Raw genomic sequence first — 18,695 nt, forward strand, 5'->3', positions numbered from 1 at the left:
TTATATAATCCAGCTTCTCTGATGATTTTCCCAACATACAGATTGAATAAGAATGGCAAGAGGATGCAACTTTGATTCACATCTTTCCTGATTTTAAAAACCATGTTGTATTCCTTGTCTGGTTCCTACAACTGCCTTTTGATCCATGTACAGATTCCCCATGAGCACAATGAAGTGTTCTGGAATTCCCATTCTTCTGAAAGTTATCTATAGTTTGTTATGGCCCACATATAGTCAATGAAACACAAGTAAATATCTCCTGGTGTTGAGCCAAGATCCATCTTACACCAGCAATGAATATCCCTTACTCCACGTCCTCTTCTGAATCTGGCCTGATCCTCCAGCAGCTCTCTGTCAATGTACTACTGCAACTGTGGTTGGATTATCTTAAGCAAAACTTTACTTGCATGTTATATCAATGATATTGTTCTATAATTTAAGTATTCTGTTGGGTCACCTTTCTTTAGAATGGGTACAAACTGACTGGACCTCTTTCAGTCCGTTTGCCCAGTCGCTATTTTCCAAACTCCCACAGATACGTGAGTGCGGGCTTCAGTGCTTCATCAACTTGACGAAACATTTCACATGGTTTCCCATCCATTCATGTAGCCTGGTTTTTGGCTAATGCTTTCAGTGCAACTTGAATTTCTTCCTTCAGCACCATTGGTTCTTGCTCATATGCTGCTTCTTATAATTACTGAATGTCTACCAATTCTTTGTGGTGCCGTGACTGTGTATTCTATCTGCTTTGATGCTTCCTGCATGATTCAATATTTTGCCAATAGAATCTTTCAATATTGCAACTCAGCACTTGAATTTTTTTCTTTAGTTCTTTTAGTTTCCAACAGGCTAAGCATGTTCTTCCATTTTGGTTTTTAGCACTAGGTCTTTGCATATTTATTATAATATTTTACTTTGTCTTCTCAAGCTGCCCTGTGAAATTTGCTGCTCAGTTCTCTGACTTCATTTTTTCCATGTGCCTTAGCAGCTTTATGATGAAGAGTGAGTTTCAGAGTCTGTTTTGACATCCACTTTGATCTTTTCTTTATGTTTATACCCCTTGTGTTTGAAATGAACTGGTATGTCCCTAAACACTCCAAGGCCACTTCAGTTTTACTTTACTTTTATTTTAGCCACTCAGAGCAATATTTAGTTCCAAGGGGTAAGGACTCTGAAGGGTTATTGTTTTGTTTTTAAACCCGTGAGTCTTCACTCTCATTTTTTTGGCATTTGTTTTTAGAGAACCACAGTCTATATAGTTACATAGCCCATCTCAACAAATATAATCAGTAATAATATCTCTTTAAGCCAGCCCAGAAAATTGGTCTCTTCCCACCCCTGCCCCCTTCTGTCTTCCTCCCTTTTAATCCTCATTCATACTACTTGAGGTACAAATAGTTGTGGTGAGAAAAAAAAATGCTCTAAGTGGTGTGGGAATATTCATACACACATGCATACGCAAGGGGCTACAAAAAGTCCATGGAAAACAGCATTGAAAGATAATTTAACGCTCTCTGTGCAGACCGGGTTGCGGAGATCATGGCTTTCACGGAGGTCCTTGTGTGGGGCCTGGGGTCTTAAAGCTTTCCAATGGTCATCGAAAGCACACAGAGTGGCCCCTCTTCCCCTGGTGTAGACGGGGGAGATGAACAGGACGTGGAACATGTAGTTAATATCCTCCTTTTCCAGGAAACCCGAAGAACTGGATGGTACCTGGCTGCCCTTACTGACCGTTTGGATGAAAGATTCTACAGAAGAATCCTGATCAGAAGAGATGACATGCAGAATAGAATTTTAAATTCTCATGGACTCTAGACGCTCTGCTGCGTGGAGAGGGGAGGAACCTTCGGAACGGTGGCCTGGAGACCCGCCTGAAACCCTAACCCGCAATAGCCTCTGAAGGCCTAAAATGGAACAGTAGTTTAGCTTAACTCGTAAAAGAAGAAAAAAGGTTTACCTTGAGTTCTTTTAAGAACTCTCTGTATGTGATCAAATACTAGGCAAGTGCCTTGGGGGCCATGAGTCTATGTTAATGGAGGAGGAACAGCTTGGCAGAGGAGCGTGAGGGCGGTTACCCAACTCAAAGAATGTCATCAGTGTCCTGCACTGTACACGTAGACACAGCTGAATCGGTGTGTTTTCTTGTGCAAATTCCCAACAAAATAGATATATGAAACTTAAGGAACAAAAATCTGGCTTTAATTAAAACTTCATTGATTAAAAAGTATCAGGAGAGGGGGAAAAAGATCATTTAAATTTTTCATGAATTTAAAAAAATATTTATTCTGTCTATACATATTTAGAATATTAAATTCCTACCATAACCATTTGAAATATATGCCATTGTTTTTCCATCATAGTTCTAAGTGTTAAAGATTTATATTAGATTTATAATATATAGATTATAATATATATAATATTTATATTAGATTTATAATGTATATAGATGTAACTATTTATAATATACATCTATATACATCTATAATGTATATAGATGTAACTATATAATATTTATATTAGATTTATAATGTATATAGATGTAACTATTTAACTAAGTGACAGGTATTGTCATGCAGTTATATATATAGCTGTCATTTATATGAGAACCACAGCTGTCACATAGTGTGAGTGTTCATAATTTAATTATACTGCATTGCTTATAATGGGTGACATATCCACTTCAATTAGGTGAAATCTAAGATGGTTTATAGGCTTCAATTTTGGACCTCTGGGTAGTCAGTCGTAAGCAATGCAAGAGGAGGGATTCCAAAAGATCCTGATTCAGTGGCAGCATCCTTAAGAGAACTTGCTCCATGAGAAGACCCTGAGCTAGACTGTGAAAGCTATTCACACAAAGAATTTCCTTTGTGAATCTAGGAACAGACAATGTTCAAGGTAATGAGATCTTAAAATATATAGTGAGATTTTGATAAATAGCAGAATCCAAATGGTAGGCCATATTTTGTAAGTCATAAGATATAAAAGGGTTCTCTTCAAGAAGTAAGAAAATAGATTTTATTTCATGATGATCATACTTTGTGAACTGTGTGCCCACTGGATTCTCTATAGTAAGACACCTGAGTTTGCAAACCTGATAGGGAAGGCCTTGTACTGACTGAAGGGCAGACTCATTATGAATGAGGGAGGTTGAATTTGGTCTGGATAATTGGTTAGATATGTGGCTAAAAGGAGCTTTGGTGGTGTAATGATTATGCATTGGACTGTTAACCACAAGATCAGCATTTCAAAACCACCAGCCACGCCACTATAAAAAGATGAGGCTTTCTACTCTCATAAAGAGTTCCAGTCTTAGACGCCTATAAGGATTTCTGCCCTGGCCTATAGGGCCAGTATGAGCCAGAATTGATTCCATGGTAGTGAGAGTTCATGTGACTCAAGGGATTGAGAATGGCCTTGTGATATGAGATTTAAATGACTAGTTGGAAAGTTGGGCCATTAACTGAAGTGAGGAAGAGAAGATGCTTGGTCATTTTGGAGGTACACATGCTTGGTCAGGTGGAAAAGTCTGGGAGTCATTGGTTCGATGAGTCTAAAGTTCAAGCAAGAGATGAGAGATTGGGTAAAGTAGAGGCTTTATTAGTAGAGATAAGGTAAAGGAGAGAGTGCTCAAGAATATTAATATTAAAGAAGTGAGCAGAGGAACTAGAGCCAATGAAAGAGAAAGAAGGCGGTGTTTAAGAATATGGAGGAACTGGGTGAACTGGATTCTTCCTCAGATGCCCTTGTAACCTGAAGACATAAGTTGGAAAATACCTGGTGCTAGGGAAGTGGAAGACAGCTGTACCCAGATCGTTGAAATGTTGGTAGGCGGACAAGCATGGTCTTGCTACATCAAAGCCCTATATGCTGCATTAAAGTATGTATTATTCCCCAACCTGTCATGGACATTCTGTTTTATTTTGTTTTTGTTTGTTCATATTAGGGGGTATCTCAGAGGTGTTATGTCATTGGGGGTCACCCTCTTGAAATTGTGCTGTATGGTTTTCAGTAAAGTAAACCTAGGATTGATGAAGCTATAGGGGCAGCGAGTAGCATAAGAGTTTCAGGGGAGTGGTGGTGGTGGTGGTGGAAGAGCATGAAAGGGAGACGATGTCAGGAGTCCAGAAAGAAAAAGTGTGGTTGGAAACTGATTGTGGAAGCAATTGTGTGATTCTGCTTGACATGATTGAACTATAGAATGATATGATACATGTATTAACTCACAATTAATAACAAATTTTAAATAAACATGGAGCCAGCAATGGGTTTTGGTCTTGCACTAAATCCTAGCTCCAACTTAAGAACAATTCGTTCTTATGTTATGGCCTTGCTTGATACTTGCCCTCAAGAAGGGAACCAAGAAGATGCAGGTGCTATAGCAAAATGTGGAGAAGAATTTAAATGGTGCCTGCAATCAGATCAAATAGTGTTTGGGTCTTTAAGGCTTGTCTCCAAACAAGCAGCCATCTAAGTAAGATGTCAACCAAGTCCACATGAAAGAAGCACGCCATCATCAGTCACAGAAGGATTGTAAATCACATAATCCAGGGGATTAGTATCAGAGCCCAAATTGTGAGAAAATGGTTTGCAGACATCTATGGAAGACAGTGGGAGCCAAAGATTCATTTGTGGAAACTACATAGGAAATAAGCCTCTGGTGAACTCCCTCTATTCACAATTTAGGGATGGGAGGAAAGTGATTACTAAACAGAATGGTTTGCAGAGATGAGTATAGAAAATCAAAGGCACAAATCCGACTTGAACAATTTAAACTTTGTCAGTCAGTTGATCCCCGCTGTAATGCATGCAGGACCTGACCTGGTTTTCAACATTTTCTGTATTTGTTTTGTTTTGGTTTTGTTTGTTCATAGTAGGGTGTATCTCAGAGGAGCTTTGTCACTGGAGGTCACCCTCATGAAGTTATGCTATATGGTTTTCGGTGCTTCAGTGTATGAAACCCAGGACTGATGAACCTACAGGGACAGCAAGTAGAATAAGGATTTCGGGGAGAGGAGATAAAGTGATGGTGGTGGGGGCGTAAAAGGGAGACAATGTCAAGGAGTCCAGCAAGGAAAAGAATGTTTAGAAATTGATTGATACAGTTGTACAATTCTGCTTGATCTGATTGAACGATGGAATGATATAAGTATTTTAACTCTTTAATAATACAAATTTTTAAAAGACTACGGAGAAGAACCAAGAGAATAAATGGCTGAAGGCAAAAAGATAGAAGAGGGACTTAAAAAATAGATTTGTCAAATTTCAGTGATAAAAAGTAAGGTAAACACAAAAGGGCTGGTAGTTTTGGTCAATGCAGAATGAGTGGCTTCGTAGATCTGGACTATAGTCGGACCTCTGGGAAGTGAGGTGCTGCTGGCAATTGAAGATGATTATAGTAACTAAGTTTACTGATGTCCCATGGATCTTAGCTGAAAGCAGAGAATTGGTCAGATGTCTCCTTGTGCTTCACTGACTGTGCAAATGGTCATCTCCACCATCGCTCTGTCAGCGCGTCAAACTGCGGGGCGGGGCTGTGGAAGCTCTGCCACCAGCATTTCAAACACCAGCGGGGCCATCCATGGTGAACATATTTAATTACAGCCTCCACCTAAGAACTCATTAAGAATGAGTAGATTGCCCACTGCTGAAGGATTAGCCACTGAAATGCTTATGATCAGCAGCAGAACATTGTCTAAAAGTGCCAGAAGATGAGCCCTGGAAGACAAAGGAATACTGGGTGGAGTAAGTCAGTAAAAAAAATTCATCAGAGTTATATTCTTTAACCAAATTTATTCAATATGTATGCCGAGCAACTAATCTGAGAAGCTGGACTATAGGAAGAAGAACGGGGCACCAGTGTTGGAGGAAGGTTGATTAAAAACCTACAGTTCACAGATACCTTGTGCATTGGGCTGCAAAGCGCAAGGTCAGCAGTTCGAGAACACCAGCTGTTTTGCAGGAGAAACACGGGTGCCTCTACTCCCATGAAGAAGTACTGTCTTGGAAACTCACAGGGGCGGTTCTACGTTGTCTTACAAGGTTGCTATGGGTTGTCATCGACTCGATGAGATTGGTTGGCTTTTTTGGTTGCTTGTTGAAAGTGAGGAAGGCTTGAAGCAGTTACCAGTGAAGATCAAGGACTAGCACCTTCAGTATGGATTGCTACTCAATGGAAGGAAAATAAAAATCTTCACTAGACAACATAGATACCAGTAAAATACACTGAGAAAAGAATTAAAGTTGCCAAGGATTCCATCTTGCTTGACTCCATCGTCGACGGTCATGGAAACAGCAGTGCAGGGATCCAGTGACATATTACAGCAAACAAATCTGAACAAGACCACTTTCAAGTGCTGAAGACCAAGGATGGCACTGTCAGGACTAGGTGCGCCTGATTCAAGCCCTGGTATTTTCACTTACCTCAGGTGCATTCAAAAGGTGGGCAATAAAAAGGGGAAACCAGAGAAAAAGCTGTACATTTGAATTGTGGTGTTGTTGAAGATAGTGGAGAAGTCACAGCCTGTCTGAAGAACAAACTAATAGGTCTTGGAAGAAACACAGCCAGGATTTGCCTTCGTAGGGAGGACGGGTAAGACGTCCTCTCTCGTACTTTGGACGTGCAATCAGGAGGAATCCGTCCCTGGAAAGGGGTGCTTGGGAAAAGCAGAGGATCGGGGGAAAAGAGGAAGCGCCTCAACCCAACCATGGACTGAAACATAGCAACAACCAGGAGCACGGGCAGCGCAAAGCGTGTTTCGCTCATTGTCTCTGTGCGCAGGGACCGGCTGCACCGCGCCAACACCAACAGCACTGGACATATGTCACGAAGAGTAGCGGCTTGGGGTTGCATCAAGAGATTGAAAGTGTGAACAGGACCTAAGGTATTCTCGTGAAAATCGCATAAAATGGGAATGGGGGTGACTTACTTGTCACCCTACGTCTATGTTACAGGAAGAGTAATTCAGGAACTGCTTTAAGCATTTTATAAATATTAGTCATTCAGTCTGCATAATAACTGTATTTATTACAAAGAGCATTATGATTCCCATTTTACAAATGAGGGAGCTGAGGCACACAGCAGTTAACAAGCCCAGCTAATAGGCTAATAAGTCACAAAACCAGGGTTTAGGTTCTAGGCAGTCGACATGTAGAAGTTGTGCTCTAAGCCACGAAACAATTTCATTTCTGTGAAGCCCAATGGGAGTCACGGCATGGAAGAGAACCCTGTATGCCCAGCTATGGAGAGCACCTTCTTCCAGGTTTGAGGGTTTTTTTAAAATGTGCCTCATGTGGTGGTTATACAATCGTTTATCAGTTTGAGAGGATCCAGAGTGCAGAGGTGGAGTCTAGCCTATCAATCAGGATATAGCCAATGAGGCCTCTGTGTGGGCATGGCCTTCTCCTGAGGATTCTGGGAACTCCTGTATTTTCTCCATGGAAGTGGGAGGCACTCCCTCTCTCTGCTCACTCCCTGCAGGACATCCCTGTGGAGAAGACACATGGAGAGAGGCTGATGGAGCCAGACCTCTGGAGCCAGAGAAGCCACACGTAGAGACCCCTGCCAGTGCTAAGATGCTTACAACCCCACTGGATACACAAGACTTTCTACCCACTGGCCTGTGATCTTCCTCCATTTGACGTCATTGCATGTGTTTCATGAGTCAGAAGAGGACTTTATAGATTGGTATTGCACATATGGGCTAATATCAGACTTATGGACTTGATCTGGACTGGGCTGGGATGTTTTCTCAATAATCAACTGCTCTTGTATATAAAGCTCTTTCTTACACACATATGAGTGTCTATGGATTTGTTTCTCTAAGTCTACCCAGACGAACATACCTCCAATTCTGTGATTTTTTTCCCCCATTGATTCACCATAATTCATTTACACAGGTATGATTAAAGACAGTCCCTAGTTTAAGAGCGAGATCTGTGTGTCCAATGTGGAGGTAAGTTTGAAGAGGTATGCGAGATTCTAATTTAGTTTTTCTTTAAAAGCTCAAAGGTTTTTCATTATTTCATGGGCAGTGTGCAAAGGTGAATGGATGAAAGTTTTCTTTTGGAAAGGGATTGGTTCAATCATTTCAAAGTAAGGGCAAATTTACATACGCTAACGATTAAGTATGAGAGCTGTCCCTAATGAAAGATTCCTAACCTGGGGATTTACTGTGTACTGTACACTTTTTGAGAACAAGGGTCATAATTATATTTCTTTATAACTGGATTCCAGCACTTGCAAGATATGGCAAACTCCTAATACAATACACACATAATAAATATTTATGAAGAAATCATCAAGTCTGTCAGTGTTCAGGTACCACATTTCTCAGGAATTGGGAAACGTTTACCCTCTCCCATCATTACATTATGATTAATAGCATTTAAAGAGCAACTTGAACTCTTTGTCAAAAGAAGGCTCTTTTGGGGTTGAAACAACAAAACCAACAAAAGCATTTTCAGAATCAACTTGCATATACTGAAAAAACAAACAACCCTCACTGCTGTCAAGTTGAGTCTGACTCACAGCAACTCTAGCTAAATCACAATTCACTTTATGCACTCGGTTTCTTTTGCTAATGGGTATACGTACTTCAAGATTGTCCTCAACACATTCTGGTTTAACGGTGAGTCTCAGGAGGCACTGACTGGAAGATTGATCATCAACTTGGAAAGCTGCTAAGAGCGAATAATAGCAAAGAAGGAATCGCAAAGACTTAAGGCTCAATGGGAGTGAGTTTGATCTGAGTGGGGGCAAGCGACTGAGGGGGAGAACAAAGCTGTATGAAGGAGCGGCTGAAAAACACGACGACAAGGCTTGTCTGAGAGCCGGCAGGACAGTCACTTCAGAATCAGTGTTTTCTGTCATGTCACAGGGAAAGCAGGAACAAGTTTTCTATACAAAAAGCACTTAATTTCCGCTCACTCCCACAGCTCTGCAGGTGTCATCGGTGAATTCAAAAGGTATGACAAACAAATAGAGGCAGGCTGCCATGCCATTGATGTTTACTTGATGCATGTCAGGGTAGAAGTGTGTGCCAGGGCGTTCACCACGCCTTTCTCCCCAGGTGTCTCTGGGTGGACTTGAACCTCCAATCTGCTTGGTTAGCAGCTGAGAGTGTTAACCGTAGGCACCACTCAGGACTCCTCCGAGAACGCAGCTGACTGACACAGACCACGCCAGACATGTGGTTCTAGGCTCCATGAATGTAAGGCTTCCGCTGGGCTCCCTGATCATCTCTCGCATCTCGATCCATTCCTGGCACCTTGTAGTTGCTCACTAAATATTTTCTGCTTGAATTCATGGTCTTGAGCATCTACATTAGAATCCCAACTTCCCTGTGTGACAAAGGATGTATCCTTAAAGTCTCTGATTCTGCTGTTCCTAAATGGGTGGTGATGACATATGTGAAGCATTTTACACAGTGCTTGACCCACAGGAAGCAATCTATAGTTAGTTTGGGTTGTACTTGCTATATTTACTGGCACGACTCTCAGGAGGGATCACATGCCACTATATGAGTCCCTGGATGGTACAAATGGTTAAGCATTTGCCCAAAGGTACATCAGAGGCACCTCACAAGAAGTGTTGGTAAACCAGTTTGAAAAGATCACAAAAGATCGCAGCTGCTGCTAATGCTGTGGAGCACAGGTCTACTCTGACACACATGGGTTCACCAGGAATTGGAATCGACTGATGGCAGGTGGTTTCCTTGCATGTTGGGTTTTAACTGTAAGGTCAGCAGTTCAAAACCACCAGCTGCTCCGAGGGAGAAGAGGAGTCTTTCTATTTCCATAAAGAGTTATAGTCTTGGAAACCCACAAGGGCACATCTACCCTGTCCCGGGGTCACCATGGGTCAGAATCGACGATGACAGTGAGACGTGGGCTTTGGGGGAATCTCTGGCCCTCACAGACACCATGGTTTTCATGAACTAATGCAAAGCCTTTGACTTTCTTGACTTGTATTTTCATACAACTTTTTTTTTCAATATTACATGTAGAAATCATAAGCTGTACTTTAAAAAACAAATGATTCCTGCGTGTACAGTGCATGTCTGCTAACTGAAAGCTACGCAATTTGACTGCAGAAAAAGATCAATCCAGGAGAAAGATGTAGCCGTCTGCTTCCGTGAAGATTCCAGGCTTGAAAATGCTCCGGGGCGGGTTTACCTTCCCATTCGGTTGTCAAGGGCCTTGGTGGTGCAGTTAGGCTGCTAACCTCAAGGTCAACAGTTCAGACCCACCATCCCCTCCTCGGGAGAAAGATGAAGCTGTCTGCTCCAATACAGATCTACTGTCTCAGAAACCCCTAAGGAGCCAGCAGTCCGACTTGTCTCATAGGGTGGCTATGGGTTGGAACGGACCCCATGGTAGTGGGTTTGGTTTGGGCTCAAAGGATCACTGTGCTTCAGAGCAAAGATGTCTGGTGACACAGTTAGCACTCCCTGAGCTTCAAACCACAAGGCCGGGGGGAGAACGATGAGGCCACCGACCCCTGTAAACATTGAAAGTCCCTGAAGCCCACAGGGGCAATTCTACTCTGTCTTCCAGGGTCCCTATGAGTCAGCAGCAATTCAGTCGGTGACCGTGACTTGGTTCTGTGCCAATGAGGGTTTTGGGGGTGGAAGCTGCTATTAAGGAGTCCTGGTGGCACAGTGGGTGATGAATTGCATGTGAATCACAAGTCCAGCAGTTTGAAACTACCAACTGCTCCTCAGAAGAAAGATGAGATTTTCTGCCCTCGGAGATTGACAGCCTTGGAAACTCAAAGGGGGCAGTTCTATCCCTTTCCTGTAGAGTCGCTGTGAGTCCGAATCCACTCGATGGCTGTGAGTTTTGAGTTTGAGAAGAGTTGGAACGCCCTGGATGGCACACAAGAAGAAGCTGCTTGTATTGGAGAGTGTGCTTCATGCTGAGCTGCTCAGTGAAGACGTGAGGCTGGTTTGCAGTAATAGTACTGATGGCTGAAGGATTGGGCTTTGTCTGAGTTGGTGCTAATTTTTGCTTCACCGATGGTATGGCTCAAGATAAATATGAACCTTTCTGCCTCCCAAAGCTCTCAGAGAAGCAGGGACGGGAACTAGACCACCCTTCAGGGCAGGCGTGTCTTGGCCTGTCTGGGCTTGGGTCTCATTCTTCCTGGCGCTGGCAGTAAGGATGGAGAACAGCGTGTGAGCAGGAAGCAGTGTAGACAGGAGATGAGCAGAGGGTGCAGTCATAAGGGCACAGAGACCATCAGGGCAACACTCAATTGCCATCTGTAGTGAAAACTGGCGTGGAAAAAAGGCTCCTCCCATCTCTGCTCTCCAGAAACCCAGCACACCCAACCTCAGGTTTACACACGGGAGGCATCTCAGTTTTCTGTACCCGTCTCGATTGAGCCTGGAAAACTGGAGGAAGGTGATTGGCCACTTCTTCAAGAGGTAGGCTACCTCTCATCACAGGCCTCTAGACACCTATAAAATGTCTTACCTGCCCTTCCAGGTTGTCTGGGTTCAAAGAGGCAATTTCATAAGAGACTATAATTAGGAGTTTTATAGTTCTGGCTCTTTGGTTTTGTTTTGTTTGCTATCTGGGAACAGAAAACATCCTCCCTTAAAATCACGCCAGATTTGTTGAGGGCCCCTCTGTGTTGGGTACTGTGCTAGGTACTTTTTTGCATTGTTATGCTTAATGATCACATCAAACAGATGAGTTTATTATTATTTATGTTATTTTATTATTTATTATAAAAATTAGAAAAGTAAGGCTCAGGAGGAGAAGTGAGGGGAGCAGAGAACATTCTCTGTACCCCAAGATCCCTATGCGGTACACCTCCTGGATAGAAAAAAATGTTAAGTGATTTCCCACATTTACTGACCCAACCGGTGATGCCTAAAACTGGAATTGAATACACTGGGTGGCTGAAATGACAGTGGAATGTAAAAGAAAAGGTGTTGTGAAGATTTAGAAGGTGGGTGGGGATGTAAAGGGAGGGAGGTGTCAGGTATTATGAAACAATTTCATGGTTGATGTATTGGTCTTCTGAGCCCTGGGTTAGTGTGTCAAAGGAAAGAGCTGAAAATGTCAATACAGAATAAGACAAAGGATCCCATAGAGAAAGCAGGGAGAGCTGGTGCTACTTAAAAAGGATAAGCATTTTAAAAGCAGCTGTGATTAGACATATATCTAATCACTATGTGTGTGTGTGGGTGTGTGTGTACACACACAGAGGAAGTAGAGAATGGTGACACTGAATAATAGAGTGTGAACCCACAATGCCTACTCACATCCACAGGCACGAGCTATGAGAAAATCGCCCCAACCATGGTGCCACAGGGATACCATTTATGGATAAAAATGTTTATCCATAAGGATAAAAAAAAGGATACCATTTATGTTCTACTTTAGAGAACAAGAAACCTCGGAGTGAGATTAGTACTCTTGTTAGGTCGCTCTGGGAAGTAAATTAGGTGTTTAAGGAGGTATATTCAATTCTTTTATAGCTCTACATTACATTTGCTGCAATGACAATAATGATATGGTGCCCACGGCTTTCCAAAGAAGGCTTTCACACACACACACACACACACACACACACACACACACACACACACACCAGCTCTGAGTGCCCCTCTGTGCAAAGTGCTGTGATGGGATGTGAAGGAGACAAAACCTAGGTAACACTCTCTTTGTGTTTAAAACTCACAAGTCAGTCTGGGAGACAAAACTATCTATCTATCATCTTTTTATCTATCTCTCTAACTTTCTTTTGATCGACCTTTAAAAAAAAAGACAATCATTTTATTGGGGGCTCTTACAGCTCTTATCACAATCCATGCATGCATCCATTGTGTCAAGCACTTTTGTACATATGTTGCCATCATCATTTTCTTTCTACTCGAGCCCTTGGTATCAGCTTATTTTCCTCCTCTCCCACTCTCCCTCCCTCATGAATCCTTTCTATCTATCTATCTATCTATCTATCTATCTATCTATCTATCTATCTTCTATCATCTATCTATCTTCTATCATCTATCTACAGTTCAGAATATAGGAGTCCCTGGGAGCTGCTAGCCGTTGCTAGCTTCACACCTAACCGAAAGGTTGGAGGTTCAAATCCACCACAGAAACTCAGGAGGAATGCCCAGCGATCTGCTTCTGAAAATCACAACCAAGGCACCCCCTGTGCAGTTTCTACCCCATGTTCAGCTTTGCTCTGAGACACATCGAGTCGCCGTGAGTCAGAATATTGCACCCAGGTCATCTCCATCGCTGTGGCAATCGACCTGCTGACCTACAGCAAGCAGTTTCACTGTTCGTTGGGAACAGTTTTACAACAGAAATTTTCTATGTTTTGAAATCACTGAGTGTTGTAGGGTTTAATCCTACACACTGACCTTATTAGCACCCTCGTCAAGGAGTTAATGCAGCCAGAAAGCTCCTAAAATATACTTCAAAAACTAATAACATGTTAAAACTTTAGAGCTGGGAAAGAACTAAGCAATTATCAGTTTTACTGGTTTTTAACATGAGGTTATTGAATTCCCTTCGACTTGATGGCAATGAGTATTCTTTTAATAATTCTATTCCTAAATCTATCATAACAACTATATCTTACATGCTATAGGTACTATTAAATCTACTTAGCAGATTGGGAAACTGAACTTCAGAGCATAGATGGGGTTCTCAAGAGAAACAAAACCAGTGATGATGATGATGATGTGTGTGTGTGTGTGTTTTGGAATAGACTTCATGGCAGTAATACATGTATGTGTATGTATGAGAGAGAGAAAGAAATGTTTATTAATAGTTGTAGAAGAGGGTAAACCCAGTCTGGTTTCAAGTCCATGGATGGGATGTTAAGCTGCAGTCTTCTCCTGCCTCATGTAGCTCCGGGAGCTGATGGACCCAGGACTGGCAGGAACACCACAGGCTGGGAACGCAGTTAAATCCAAATTCAGTAGGTCAGGCTTGCTACTGGATAGATAGATGAGCCCAAGGTCAACAGGTCAGATGGTAGCCTGCCGATTGTTCCTAGGATCAGGAGCAGGCTATTGGCTCCAGTCCAATGAGCCAGATGAAAGATCCAGATCCAGCAACAAAACTAGCAAGCTTTCCACAGTATCTACTTATATAGGAAGTATAGGCCACACCCCTGATGACGCCTTATTTCAATAGCATCAGGGTCGTGACCTAAGTAAGGGGATTGCCCTCTACCTAATCTTAAAATTGCTTGGTGACTCACAGCAGATCTCATCATGGAGTTGATTACATTATGTAAAGTCACATTATAGAGGGTTACTAGGCCTCGCTGCCAAATTACTGAGGATCCTGGCCCAGCCAAGTTGACACATCACCTAACTCTCACAGAGTGAGTAAGTGACTGTGTGGCCATCAAGGGTCACACACAGCAGGGGGCAGAAGCAAGGCTCCATCTCCACTCTAGCCGACTCAAACACTCATGCTGTTTCCTACTTGCTACTATGTCTCCTAGAGGAGCTGTGGTAGCAGAGTGGTCATGCTTAGGGCTGTTAATCTCAAAGTCGGCAGTTCAAAAGCACCAGCCACTCCTCTGGAGAAAGATAAGGGTAAACTGTTACAGTCTTCAAATCCCACAGGGTCCATTCTACCATGTCCTATAGAATCACTGAGTCAGCATGAATGCTATGCCCATGAGAGAGCACAGGTCTCCTTGGAGCCCGTGTTGTGTAGTGAGCTAAGTACTGGGAGGCTGAGTGCAGAGGGGATGGCCCCACCAGAGAAAGATGAGGCTGCCTATTGCTGTAAAGATTCACAGCCTTGGAGACTCTCAGGAGCAGTTAGATAGGGTCTCTGTGCGTCAGAGCTGACTCAGCAGTGGATTTGTTTTCTGATTTATGCTGTACCCTTAAGAAGGTTTGGTGGTACAATGGGGAGGAGTTTTGCTGAAGCAAATGATTGGTAGTTCAAACCAACCAGTGGCTCTCTGAGAAAGACCTGGGCTCTGTGGGAGAAAAGAGCTCCTCCCATAAAGCCCTCCATCCTTGAAAAGTCTATGATGAGGCAGTTTTACGCAGTCTTAGGGGGTCCTTATGGGTTGGAATGCATTTGGGGGCACACAGCACTATTTTGTCCCCTTGGACACGATAGCTTCAGTAGAACGGGGAATCCTTTAGATGGGGAACTATAATTTATTCTAAGCCTCTCATCTCCAGATGAGAAAGCTCAAGCTGAATGAGATAGCCCATTACTCAGCAATGCTGGAACTGGGAGGCGAGGGGTATGTTGCTTACTGGAGTTGATAGAAAACTGAGTTGAGGCATTCATTCACTTAAAATGAATAAAATCCATTCTACCAAACAAGATGTTCCCTTGTGGCACCAATTCAAATGTGAAATGTGTGGGGCATCATCTCCTTTTTCAAATGGAGAGTATATTTTGGTATTGAATCCTGTCAAACTTACATTAAAAAAAATCTGTTGGTGTCAAAAAGAAATTCTGAGCCAAAGACATCATGATTATTTAAATGTGTGGAAGTTGGAAGCTTGCTCAAATGAGAACACAGAAAGCAAAGTTAACTAGCAGCCCAAGAGAGAAGGGCATACTTCTCATGATGTTCTGGAACCCCCACTGTGAAGAAGAAGGAGGAGGAGGAGGGGAGGAGGAGGAGGAGGAGGAGGAGAAGTCGGCTGTAAAAATGTATGGAAGAGGTAAGGCAAAAGCCCTACAACAATCTATGTATGAACTTCGGTTAAATACTCCTAACCACTGCTATTGGCAACTGTCCGTCTATTCCTTCCCATCTGACGGTACCTGGTGTGCTCCAAAGTAAAGGTGATTCAATACTATTTACTATGTGGGCTCCTTCAGGACCGGGCCCAGTGTTTTGGAATCTAGCTATCGTCAATTGTTTAGAAAAGAAAGTTTGGAGAGTGTGATGAGCACACTTTGTGACCACTGGATAAAACATTGAAAGAAAAGAAAGAATAAATAGCAACAATGGATACTTCCCTAGCCACTCCTGGAAGCAAAGAGTTGGTGGTCTACTTCTGAAAAAGTCGCTTTGGAGCACAGCTCTGCGCTGACCTGACACGCCAGGGCGGCTGTAGTCAGAAGTGGCTTGTTAGCAACTCTTGTTAGATACCAAGGAAGTAGTCTTTCATATACATAATGTTTTGGCACCTGTCCTTCAGAAGTGTCTAGCCTGGGTGGAGACTAGGCATGAGGGAAACAAAGATCAGATAGAGACTAGAGGAGGGTGGAGCAGATTAGGGATATTTCTGGGGCCTTAAAGAATGAGGAGGATTTGCACAGATTGGGGATGGGGCTCCGGATGACAAAAAAGAAAAACAGGATTATTATAAGAGTGGTGTTCCTTAAAAATTTTGTGTTGTGAGGGTGAGGTAGCTCCCAAACTCCAAGATGAGAAGTTGGATGGGTAGATTGCCCAGTTTCTGAAACATGGCAAAACCAGGCCTTGATATTTAGACTTGATAGAGCAGGAAATCTCCTAAGGACCAACCCCCTCCTCTCCCTTTTCTCTGGAAGTTAAGTACAAATATAAATATATCCTCCCAAAGAGACAACAAACATTGCAACCTAATATGTGTACCATGTAAATCAAATAAGGGCCCTTTTAGGCCTTTGAAATGCAAGCTGTGGGCTTGCTTTCACATTCACTTATTTATTCATTCCACAAAAGTTTATGAGGGCCCGCCGGAGCTGGAACTTTGTTAGGCACCATGGGGGGTGCCAAGCTGAATAAAACTCGGTCCCTATCTTCCCAGCGTTTACAGCTCCGTGTAGGAGGCAAATGGCGACACAAATTCTTACAATGAGAAGATAAAATCTCACCACAGGATTGTGCGGGCTTCCTTCAGGTGGTGTGGAACATTAGCAAGGTTTTTTCAGACAAGATGATTTTAGAACCAGGTTTCAAACTAACTGCTGGAGCAGAACACGCTTTCTTTGAAGCATCTGCCAGGGTCAAGATTGTGGAAGCCCATGGAGTGGGGGATGGTACGGGGCGAGCGGTCGCTTTTGGCTGGGGCGCAGGGATCCTCTGGGGGCACGGGGCTCGGATGGAAGTGGTTATGTGCCCAGGAACTGAGGCTGGCATCGGACAGAAGGGCTCCTCGCTGAGACTGCAGAGTAATAAAGTCCTTCATTTAAGCATCCTGAGGTTTCTTTTTAAATTCCCCTCTGCGTTCCTAAAGAGAGTTCTAACAGTTGGGGGTGAGGGTAGGGACCATTTCCTAAAGTCACCGTGTAAGTTGAAGATCTGAAATGTTGTCCTCGGGTGAATTTAAATCTCGCACTTGGGCAGCCAGAAAAGAAACCGTGTGAGAGGTGGCGTGGGGGAATCCACTACCAAGAGCCATCCCCCCGAAGCTTCCCATCTTCTCCCGGGACACGGAGCAGGGCTGCCGCGCGGCCCGGAGCTCGGAGCCCCGAACTGGCGGGTTAGGGGGAGAGCAGAGAGAGCGAGAAAGGGAGGGAGGGAGGAAGCGCGAGAGGGAGGGAGGAAGAAAGGGAGGGAGGTGGCGTCATGTGATCCGCTTCCCTGCTCCTTTAAGCGTCCACCGGCGGCGGAGCGGCCACAATCACAGCTCCGGGCATCGGGGGAGCCCGAGCCGGCTGCGTCGGGGGAATCCGCGCGGGCGCCTGCCGTCCGGGTCCCATCTTCGCCGCGCTCCCGCACCCCTGAAGTTTGCAGCGCTCAAAAAGGAGGCGAGGGAGGAGGGAGCGTGAGAAGGGAGAGGGCAGCCAGCACACCCTGAAACATTTATTTTAGGGAGGGGGGGGGAAGAAGGGGGGCGTCAAAATGGCTGGGGCAATTATAGAAAACATGAGCACCAAGAAGCTGTGCATTGTTGGTGGGATTCTCCTGGTGTTCCAAATCCTCGCCTTTCTGGTGGGCGGCTTGATTGGTAAGTGCAAGAGCTGCAAACTTTTCCCCCCCACTCCCTCTCTTTTCGGGCCCCTTCCCTCTGCGCCTCTTGGGCTCCTCGTTACAGTATCACTGCCTCGCTTCTATGATCTAATTAGTCCGGCTATTGTGCTTAAGAAAGCGGAGCTCCATGGGGCTCCGTGGGGCACCATCCAGTCTAGTGGCTCAGAGAAAAGGAGGGGAAAAGTTTTGGCCTAGTTTCAGTATCCACTTGAAAGGAAGGAGGTGGGGGGGTGGGGGGGGATCTTAAGCATGGCGACGGATCGCGCGAGGAAGCGCTGCCTTACAAAGTTGATCGCTCTCGCCACCCACACCCCGCTCTCCGTGCTTTTTCCCGCGTTCCCCCCTTTCCCTCTCGGGTTCCTTCCAATCAGCTCCCGGAGGGCGCCCTAGCCGACTTTATTGGGAACAACAGGGGAGTCCGGGAACTGCGCTCGGCTCGGATCCGAGCCCGGTTACGGGGCTGTGGTTTCAGCGCGGCTAACGTCGCCTAGGTCGGCTCGGCTCGGGCGGGGGGCGGGCGGAGAGGGGCGAGCCGGGGGCCTGGTGTTTGGGGTCCGACCCCCCTTCCCGTCCGCGGGCGCGGACAGGTCCGAGCTGTGGGCCGGCAGGCCGGATGGGCTGGGGTGGAGCGAGCGAAAGTCCTTGGCCGGCGCCGCGGGAAGTTGGAAAGGTCGGAGGGGAAAAGCGTACCCGAAAGGTGTTGCTTTGGGCCTCCGGTCCTCTCGCGAATCTCCCCTCCACCCATCGCACGCCCCCCACCCCCACCCCCCCCATTTGG

General features: G+C 44.5%; 1 protein-coding gene across 1 annotated transcript in view; it reads left to right on the forward strand.

The window, feature by feature from the left end:
• The first annotated feature begins 17,788 nt into the window (after positions 1–17,788).
• WLS (Wnt ligand secretion mediator) overlaps positions 17,789–18,695 on the forward strand; it is a 130,981-nt gene continuing 130,074 nt past the window's right edge. Inside the window, exon 1 of the mRNA XM_004699341.2 lies at positions 17,789–17,894. Coding sequence (XP_004699398.1) covers positions 17,789–17,894 — 106 coding nt within the window. The remainder of the gene's footprint in view (positions 17,895–18,695) is intronic.

The sequence above is a fragment of the Echinops telfairi genome, unplaced genomic scaffold, assembly GCF_000313985.2.
Source record: "Echinops telfairi isolate 266 unplaced genomic scaffold, ASM31398v2 ScPeMD7_443;HRSCAF=831, whole genome shotgun sequence".
NCBI classification, from domain to species: Eukaryota; Metazoa; Chordata; class Mammalia; order Afrosoricida; family Tenrecidae; genus Echinops; species Echinops telfairi.